This window comes from Sinocyclocheilus anshuiensis, unplaced genomic scaffold (assembly GCF_001515605.1).
Source record: "Sinocyclocheilus anshuiensis isolate Anshui unplaced genomic scaffold, SAMN03320099.WGS_v1.1 scaffold282, whole genome shotgun sequence".
Lineage (NCBI taxonomy): Eukaryota > Metazoa > Chordata > Actinopteri > Cypriniformes > Cyprinidae > Sinocyclocheilus > Sinocyclocheilus anshuiensis.
Window position 1 is genome coordinate 1,424,066 of NW_015544154.1, and position 10,730 is coordinate 1,434,795.

The following is a 10,730-nucleotide window of genomic DNA, read 5'->3' on the forward strand; positions in this document are numbered from 1 at the left end:
AATACTCCAAAAGGACACCAAAGAACCAAATGATATAAGGAGCCCATATAAGCACATATGAAAGAAAAAAAATACAATATATATATACTGTATGTGTGTGAATTGTATAGTATGTGTACTGTAAGGGAAACAGGTCAATTTAGCTCAAAGGGAATCATTTAAGATTTTAAAGGGAATTTGGACAGAATCGTCAAGAGCACTCATACACGAATTAATATAACGGACTCACGCGTGCTTACTGTACGACTCCTGTACGCCACCGCAATCGTCTCGTCTTTACCTTGATTGCAGTCTTCATCAAAACTTTACTAGCGAGACTGGTTAGCCAGTCGAGAAAACAGTTTGCATGTGTTGTGTTGACAATCCGTTCAGTCTGTACTTCACACAGCGCGACGTGTGAGGGCTCACGCTCTTCAGAGACAATCACAGAATATGACAGAGCTCGTGTTTAAAAGCGAATCACACTGGAATGAATAATTCACTGAAGACGCAATGCGAGTCTCTGTTCTCTCTGCAATCTCTGATGTAATCAGCCTGGTTTCCTTTATATTAGCACTGTTTTGGATGGATTATTTGAATGCATTCGCTTACTGGATCATTGCACTGAAAACTTTCCCGGAGTTTAGCAGCTTAAAATGATCCATTAAATTATTTTAACGCGTTAAGGATTGTAAAATTAATCGCATGTGTTAACGTTGACAGCCCTAATATATGTATATATATATATATATATGAACTATAACAGCAACCTCACAGCGGGGACACTAGTATTCTCCTCAAAAAGGGATTGTGTTTATTGGTTCCATGAACTTCTACTTTGTCTGGGAAGATAATGACCACCCATTTCACACAGCTCCATACCTACGTAAAGTGTAATGATGGAGGACCAGAGAGAAAGCGCACTAATGTGAGCATAATGGAAGGTCGGCTGGACACCTCAGTTTCCACAAACCACTGATGCCATGTGCCATTAAATGCCATGTGCACTTTACTAAGGGGGGAAGAGCCCAGTGTCTAGGGGTTTTGAGGAAGGTTGTTGAAAAATTAACAAATACATTTATAAAATCAAATCAATGCCCACTCCTTGTGTTTTTTTCTATATTGATCTCTCAAACCATAAGGTCAGAACAGAGTTGGTAGCTGGTATGTTTTTGCATCTAGTTTGCCTAATAGAACAAAGCATCTTCTTTCTGAAGCTGTTCACTTTCATTTTGATGCCTTTTCATCCTGAGCATTCATAATTAGACATCACATAATGAGACTTCCTTGCACTTCAGGCATTATAATGAGAGAAGGAGCAGCAAAATGGCTTTAGAGTTGGGGGTTAGGTGCTTTTATAGGTAGGAGTACTTCATGTTTTTATAGAATATTTGCAGGCTTGATTTGTATAGCACCAGGTTACTGTGTTTAAAACAAGCCGATGAGTTTATTTTTGAAAGGACGTTTATGATTGTGTCTGGCAATACTTGCAGTCCCTGATACCCAGAGATCATGCAGTCGGTCCTGCTTCACTCATTCAGTCTCTTGCTGGCAGCTAATCAGAAGAGCATCTCAGTAAACACACACTAGTATTGACCGGTACCCGCATGCTATCTTTCCATTACCGAGAGCTCCTCCTTCTGCTTGGTTGCCTTGGTATGGGAAAGATGAATCAATCGTTGTAGTAAAGAACTTTATTGCTGGTCTGTGTTTAACCTTTGCAATAACTTAGTTATCGCTGGGTGAATAGACACCAGGTCTTTTATAGCTGGTGCCTTCAGCAGTCACATTTTTTGTTTTATTATTTTTTATTTTTTTTTTGCATCATCTCCAACATACTGTACAGAGCCTTTTTTTAGATGCAAATGTGTGCATTTTAAAAGCTACGCTTACTGCTAATAATGTATTGATTGGGACGACATAGTACTACTTGAGAGTTGACTACAATGCATTGATAATAAGATCCCTCTCTGACTGTCTTCCTATCTTGTGATCAAGTAATTAGGTGCCTGGCAGATGTTTTCATTTCTGATGTTGTTCACTAAGGTTGCAGATGGTTGATGAGTTCTCAGAACGGTTAGGGTTGCTTTGGTGCAGTTGTAGTTATTGCGGCAAAAGGAGGAGGAGGACAGTATTTCTGGTTCAAGTCACGTTTCTATCCCACCAACAATTATTGGACAGTTGTTGTTGCCAAATCATCCCAAATGATGAGCTTCAGTAAATGCACATTGGCTCACAGGTCACGATCAGCTGTCTTTTGAAAGATACTTGAGATGTACAAGCTGCTTTTTGATCTCTTGGGCTGAAAATGGTCTTGTGTTCCTCGATCACTTGCCCACTCAGGATGAAAGAGGCTTCGCTCCTTGACACTGGCAAAGAAAGCTCTGCATTTTTATCTTCAGATCAGAGGATTTCACAATGATAGAGAGTATCAAGATGTTTACCAGATGTCTGATCAAGAGATTTGGGGCTAAGTCTGATACTGGCAGCTTAAATAAGTAATAAGAAATTTAGTTAAGCTGGATCATTTAATAAAAAAAACCCACAAACATCTTTATAGATCCATTTTCTCACTGGAGGTTTACACGTCAACCGTAGTTTAGTTTTTCAAATATAATTTTTCCCCCCGCAAATATTAATAAGCAGCTAATCACTTTGATTAAAAGTATTTATTTTCTGAGAATTAATAATGAAACTTACTGCAGGGCAACTTATTTTTAAGGATTGTATTTTCTTCATTATGATATCAGGACATTTGTGATACATTTGTGATATTATGATACCCTGACACTTTTGACTTTATGCCAAAAATAAAATAAATAAATAAATATATAGATTAATTAATTAAAAACATGTTCCTCATAGAGGTGTATTCAAGGCATTATTTGAATGAATTGCAATTTCAGTGTATTATAAATACATTATAATGCATTAAATAAATTAAATTAAAGAAAAATACATAACATGCCATTGACCCTTATACCATAGACTAAGAGACACTTAAGAAAGCTGCTAATGTGTAGAGGTTTATAACTTAAGCATTTTGTTTTGTAGCCACAGAGACCTGAAGCCAGAGAACCTGCTGCTGGATGAGAAGAATAACATCAGGATAGCAGACTTTGGCATGGCTTCTCTACAGGTTGGACAGAGTCTCTTAGAAACCAGCTGTGGGTGAGTCATACTCTGTTTTCCTGCAACAATTACCAGTATACATGAAAGTTTCTCGCAAAACAAGAATTTCATAATCTGGTACAATTTTGCTTAATTTGGCTAAAAACAGTGCATGCTCATGCAATTGTTTGATTCTGTTCAGATCAAAATACCAATCAAAGCATAAGGTTTGACTTGCATAGACAATCCCTTCACATTAAATGGCCATTGAGAAGAATAGCATCATCTTGAGATGATATTAAGACATCTGGATAATGCATGAGTTGAAAACTAGCAAAATCACTCCCATTAATAGTTTAATGCACAAATGCACCTCTTGGTTTATTTGCATGCTTCATTATGAAAAGAGCTGGAGAAATGGCTCCATATTAACAACTGATAGCTATATCTGAAGGACTAAGTCTTGCATTGAAACACTCGGCTGGGCCTGCTGCCACTAAAGCACTTCCTGAACTGCTACTATTAGTGAAAATTATGAAGATGATGGCCTGACCTCACTCAGGCTTCCATAGTCCCTTTGAATGTGTAATGCATGCCATTAGAGGCCCCATTATCAATGAAAACGAGAGGGCTAGGTGCCACAGAGCAGAGCATATTGTCATAGATGGGGATTAATCAAGACTTGAAAATCCGCCCCGAGTGACCAGACCATAGCTTTGACTTCAGTCTGTGTATTTCTGCTCCTATTAGCCATCACTAAAATTGTGCCATGGCTTTGATGGTTTCCTTCAAAGAAGGCATGTTGTAATTATTGATTGTGACTTTCCCATCTCTAGACAGATACGACAGTTTTTAATTAAACACATTCATCTTTAGCCTTCTCGTATGCTGTCTGCTTGACACAAATGTATTCTGTTTACCACGGTTAATGGATTCCAGTTGAATTTGAAAGGGGCAGACCCCTTACGTGTGAACACAGCATGGCAGGAAGACCAACACGGAGCCTCCCAGTCATATCTATGTTCCAGGCATTCATTAATTTGTATCGGAGGCTCATTCCTTGCTTAGCAGATGGACTGACCTAATTTTGAAATAGCTTTAGTTCTGAAAAGTCTCTGCCATGTTTGCAACCCAGTGGTAATTTTGAGTGAAGGGGTGGTTACATAAAAATGTCCAAGGCTGCCTGGAAATCCAGTCAATTTAATTAGATCCCCCTCCAGAACCTTCATTCGAGTGAAACTAGATTACCCACAATACAGTGCAAAATTCCCTAGTACCACTGGTCCTATTTGGACCATTACTCTGGGTCCCCTAAGCTTGCAAGTTTGATAATAACATCAAAGAAACCTTTCTTTGCCACTTTTGTTCTCTGAGGCATAACCAGCACTAGCTAACTAGCACAAAGTTAGATCAGCTCAGAGTGAAAACCATGCTAATGTCAAAAGAAAAAGAGTTTTATTTCACTGTTTTTGACTCTTTAACCAGCTTGCCCCTAAGTCAGAAGAACAGTGCTTGAGAAATAACAGAAAATATCTTCAAAAAATAATGAACCACATCTTGGACTAGATGAGTAACTCCTCTCCATCAGGGTCTTTTCACAACAGCTTAATCGCCTCCTGTGGCTTCCCTGATTTGCCATATCAATCCTGCCTCATGTTCCTATCATAGGGGATATCCACGACGCACATGCAGAAATCAGGCTTCTGCAGAAATATTCTTATTTCAGTGATTGTGGTTTAGTTTGCATGATTATGAGGTGGAGAGTACGGTATCTGTTTGTAGTGCACACGTGAATTTCTCAGTATGATCTTATAAACATTTTGATCGCTAGGGAGCAGCATTTGTAAGGTCATAGCAATTAACTAAATGCCCTGTCATAGGAGACTGGTTTTTAAAGGGTACACATACAGAAATCAGGCTTCATTTTTCGACTGCAGTATTATAAAAAATGGTAACACTTCACAATAAGGTTCAACTTGTTAACATTTTTTAAATTTTAACATGTTGCTAAATATGGAGTAGGTTTTTTGGTAACACTTTGCAATGCATTTCAATTCATGTTACTTAATACATTAGGTATCATGAACTAACAATAAACTAACAATAAGCAATTATTATTATTTTAGCATTTAGAATTTATAAATCTAGGTTAATATTAATTTATACATTTAGTAATACATTTTTAGCATTTAAAGTTGTATAAATTATGCCAAATTTACACTGCAATGATGGCACAGAAGCACTTCAGAAGTGCCATTTAAGTGTCTTTACTAAGAATTGGCATAAATGTATTTACAAAAGCAATTACAGCTGTATACTGTACTTTGATACTAGAAGCTGAGGTGGGTCAAAGCAGGCATAATTCAGTCTGGCTTTTATGTGGCATTATGTCTTTACTCTGAATTTTGAGTAGGCATAGAGCAGCCCTAACTTGGCTGCGTAAAGACAACTTTAGATTACATATTATGAATGAATATGAATTAACAACGAAAAATAGTATATTTATAAATTAACATCGACCTAGATTAATAAATTCTGTAAAAATGTTGTTCATTGTTAGTTCGTGATATGTAATGTTTAAAAAAATATTAACAAGTTGAACCTTATTGTGAAGTGTTACCATTTTTTATAATATTGCAGTCGAGAAATTAGTGTGCAAAACTAATGTGTGTATGCATACTCAGACGTATTCACAGAAACAATATTACTTTGTTTCATCACATTATTTTTTAGCTTATATGTCTTTCCACCCAGAATGATTGAGGCACTATGTATAAAATGGGCACAGAAGCACTGAAATTACTGAGTGAGAGCATGTTGCATTAACTAAAACTTAATTTAGTATAAAAACCTTGCAATTTGGTGTTGGAAAACAGCAATAATAGCTTTCTCTACAGTGAGCAGCAGTTATGTTTTTAAAGCAGAGAAAGTAAACCACTAAATTAATGTTTTATCAATACACACTCAATCAACATAATGGTATATGACACCTGCAATGAAACAGGCATTTATAGAAAATTGGTGTTGAAAAATAGTGAACTGCTTCTGAATATGTGCCATGCCGTTAAAATACATTACACAATTCAGATGATTACAGATCTGCTTTACACATTCCCAGGAGAAAGTCATTACAATTTAATGTTGTATTATTGGAACATTTGACAACAGCATGTATAGGGTGGTTAGACATGGAGCTGTTTGTCAGAAAAGATGGTGTGAAGATCCTCATGCAAACACAAGGAGTTATTACTGAATTAGTGTCCTGCATGTTTCCTCTCTAATGGGTGTTTTTGCCAAGGTTGGGTGAGGATGATGATGACATATTGTCCTGTTTTCTTTCAGATCCCCTCACTATGCCTGCCCAGAGGTTATAAGGGTAAGTATGTGCTCTCAGTGGCATCTCTCATGATGGGACTTCCTCTGAATCGCTTTCTTTCCACTTCTAACTTCTCTCTCTGGTAGGGGGAGAAATATGATGGCAGGAAAGCTGATGTATGGAGCTGTGGAGTCATTCTCTTTGCACTTTTGGTGGTGAGTGAAAGCTTTTCATGGCAGAGACTTCATTCTGTGTCATATAATTCTGCTGTAATGGCCCTCTGCCCTTATGACAAATTTCTCTCAGCAGCATGCATTGGAAAAAAGAAATCCCCTGTGTTTGAATGAAGGTCTATCAAAGGATGTGGGAGAATCCACGGATATTTCAGTGCTAAACTAAGCAAGAGTTGGGCTTTAAGAGAATCAAGGTGTTATACCGGCTCTGTAGTCAGAGCTCAAAAGATTGACAACACCAAAGGTTTCTCACTCAGACTGGTGAATCATCTTTATATCAGACATGAGTGAGATCAGCTCTTTTAATTCATCATGCTGAGCGTTTTATGAATCCACTTTCATCTTCTTACTCTTCCTTAGACTGCAAAAGACTTAAAGTTCTTGGAGGAGGGAATTAAACTAAAATTCAAGTGACATGTTCTTGACAGACATTTACAAATCTCAGTTTGTGGTAGGATGGATTTTTGATGAGGTCTCTTATGCTCACCAATGCTGCATTTATTTGATCAAAAATACAGTAAAAACATAAATAGTGTTATATTATTGTGAAAATATTGTGAAATATTATTATAATTTAAAATAACTGTTTCCTTTTTTTTAATACATTTGAAAATGTATTCCTGTTTGTAATTTATTCCTGTGATGGCAAAGCTGAATTTTTCAACAGCCATTACTCCAGTCTTCAGTTTCACATGATCATTCTAACATGCTGATTTGGTGCTCAAAAACGTTCTTGTACTTTTGATTAAATAAATAAATAGTTTACATTGTTTGCAATATGCATTACATTATACAATAAATACATTTGTTTCTGAATTGCCAAAGTTTACACACATTATCAATTTAATACACTTTTGCTAACCTAGCCAAAATGAAAGCATAAAAAACCCTTTCATTTCTGAATTAAATACAATAATGTGTAAGTATATGTTCTGAATCCACCAAAAATAAGCGGCAGATTTTGAACTGCTTATGACAGGTGTCACTGTCTTCACCTCACAGTGATTGGTTGCCATCCTGCATTTTTTTTCTCTCATTTGCATAAAGTTAAACATTTCTTAACTTTTTGACATTCTCACTGCTTACTCGGCTCGGCTGTCAGTCCCACAATCCCCCATGCAAGCCTTGCTGCTTAGCTCCAGCAGAGAACAAACTGAAAATGCCCACTCAGCTCCGCACCAGTGGACATGTATGGTCACACCAAGCTGCTGATCAACTTTAGCAACCAGGAACCTGCTCTTTGAACTTTCAATGCTCGAAGACCTTTCATTAGAGATGCGATCTGCGTCCTTTTTTATTTATCATCTCTCTACTTTGCTAGTTTTTGCTAGATTATATCATCTATTACGTGGCCCAGTCGTTAGTCATGCTTTTGCATTTTCTGTCATTTATCAAGCTCTGACATCTCAGTAGTGGCAGGGGCCCTGATGGGTCTCTCTGATGTGAAAATGATGAAGTGTATCTGGCACAAAACAAAGCTAATTATCAAAGCACAATCATCTCTCTATGCCAGCCTTTTCTTGATTTATTTTGCATCCTACTTCCTGTGTAGATATCCTTCATAAAACTATCTAAAATATGGTGGGGGTGTTTTATTTTTATCAACGCATTTTTCACTCCTCTTCCTTCAATTCTGCCATTATTTGTTTATATACAGATCCATGCCCCTCTGTAATTCCAAATCTCAAGGGAAAACATGATTACACTGTATTTTATTTGTTTTATTTTTTATTTTTTTAAATGTGATAATATAATTTTTCAAGGAATTAATACTTTTATTCAGCAAGGATGCATTTAATTGATTAGAAGTGACAGTGATGACTTTTACACTGTTTCAAAAATGTATATTATATATCAAATAATTCCTGCTCTTTTGATTCATCAAACAATCCTGAAAAGAAAATCACAGTAGCATAAAAATATTAAGGAGCATAATCGTTTTCAACAATAAGAAATGTTTCTTGAGCACCAAAGCATCATATTAGAATGATTTCTGAAGGAGCATGTGACGCTGAATGTAATGGCTAATGAAAATTCAGCTTTGCCATCACAGGAATAAATTACATTTGGAAATATATTGGAAAACGGTTCTTTTGAATGGTAATAACATTTCACACTATTTCTGGTTTTACTGCATAAAAATACACGTAAAAGCAGCCCTGGTGAGCATAAAATATTTTTTAAAATCTTATCGACTTTAGCCATTGAAATATACATATTGGTTGACATTATTCTGAATATTGGGGGGATTTTGTCCCACACAGTATATATGATTGATTACAATTCTAACATGTAATATTTCTCTCTATCAGGGTGCTTTGCCATTTGACGACGATAACCTGAGGAACTTGCTGGAGAAAGTGAAGCTTGGGGTCTTTCACATGCCCCATTTCATTCCTCCAGACTGCCAGAACCTACTGAGGGGGATGATCGAGGTGGACGCCACCAAACGATTCACGGTCAGGGTCCAGCATCATCGCGCTCAGATTTACAGTTTTATCTTATACTAACATCATTCAAATCTTGTAAAACCTGAATAAAAAAGATGAATTATCTCTTAAATGGCTCATGTGGCCTAAGGAATCATAGGTGGTGACAGCATTACATGTGCACTACACTGTCTACAGAAGCTGGTTGGCTGCTCAGTTCCACAGACATCTACAGTATATTAAGCTGATTTCTATTAAATGAGTGTTATGGGTCTGAGAGCTCCTCTGCTTTTGAGCTGTCACTCCAGGTCAACACAGAGCAGAACTAATCCAACCACCCTGTCTGTCCGGATCACACACATCAGCTTCAAAATGCTTGCGTGTCTGCGCTTCTGTCTGTCTCTTTCTTTCTCTCTTTCATGGTCTCCTCGTCTCTCTGCTCTTCTCCCTCAGCTGCTATTTTCATTGTTCTGCTTCGGAGCAGCGCCCCTTTTTCCTATAACATGCTGGAGTGATGAGAGGTTTATAAGCTTGTCCTAATACCAACCCTTTGAAATGCTCCAGTTTCCTTTTTTGCTTTCCAGAGAAAACAGATCACTGTCTTCACTGCCCACATATCTCAGTGATTGAAAACAATAGCGCTCTCCTAGGAAGGATCCAAACATAGCCCATTTCCTGTGCGATTTGTCAGTTATATAAAAGAGACCTTTTGTATAATTCCAGAGTGGGAAGGAAGTTGATACTGTCTTATTGCCAGTTTGAAATATTATCTTATAGATCCAATTAAAACAACCCAATAGAGTATTGCATAGTACAAAAAGTACTACAGTTTTACAGACATCTGGACCAGTGTTTCCCAACCACTGTGCTGCGGCAGAAAAAAGGTTGGGAAACACTGATCTGGACAATGTATCATCATTGTTTCTTGAACACTGTCACGTCAGCACACATTCAGGGGGAGATCACATAGAATAATAGAATACTGTCTGTTTTGTTGTAGCATCTGATCCTCTAAAGGTATTTAAAGGCCCAAATCTGTGCTAAATACAGTTTGCACAGCACAATTTATGTATAACTGCAATTCTTGCAGCTACTGTATATTGCTGATCGCAATCATTTCATCATTTGATTAAAGGTGTCATATGATGCGATTAAAATTTTTCCTTTCTCTTTGAAGTGTTACAAGCTCTTGGTGCATAAAGAAGATCTGTAAAGTTGCAAAGACTAAAGTCTCAAATCCAAAGAGATATTCTTTATAAAAGTTAAGAGTCAACCACGCATACCTAAAACGGCTCGTTCTAACACGCCCCCACATGTCTACGTCACGATGTGGGAAGATTTGCATAACACCGCCCAAATGTTCACGCAAAGAAAGAAGGCGTAACTTTTATTCTCGCTGTAGTATTGTTGCTGTCGCCATGTCCTGAAGACGCTGAAATTTCGCGCTGTGGATCGCCGGATCGGCTTTTACCGTGGACGAAGCGAAGTCCAGCACAGGGTCGTCACATGTGGTTGCCGCAAGCCCGCCGGGCGCTGCTTCGTCGAATCCGCCGGCCACGCCGTTCTCCAGCCCGCCGGCCGTTCCTCACTCTAGCCCGCCGGCTGCAGCTCACTCAAGCCCACCGTGTGTGACGCTGTGTTTTGTTGTGAAAGCGAAACTAC

At 37.8% G+C, this 10,730-nt stretch overlaps 1 protein-coding gene across 3 annotated transcripts in view; it reads left to right on the top strand.

The window, feature by feature from the left end:
- LOC107695372 (serine/threonine-protein kinase BRSK2-like) overlaps positions 1 to 10,730 on the top strand; it is a 156,500-nt gene that overhangs the window by 121,471 nt on the left and 24,299 nt on the right. For all 3 annotated transcript variants that reach the window (XR_001634987.1, XR_001634988.1, XM_016495257.1), the window contains exons 5-8: positions 3,034 to 3,150; positions 6,433 to 6,466; positions 6,553 to 6,621; positions 8,952 to 9,098. Coding sequence is in view for 1 of the 3 variants with exons in the window: in XM_016495257.1 (XP_016350743.1) it covers positions 3,034 to 3,150; positions 6,433 to 6,466; positions 6,553 to 6,621; positions 8,952 to 9,098 (367 nt within the window). In the remaining 2 variants the exon portion in view is untranslated. The remainder of the gene's footprint in view (positions 1 to 3,033; positions 3,151 to 6,432; positions 6,467 to 6,552; positions 6,622 to 8,951; positions 9,099 to 10,730) is intronic.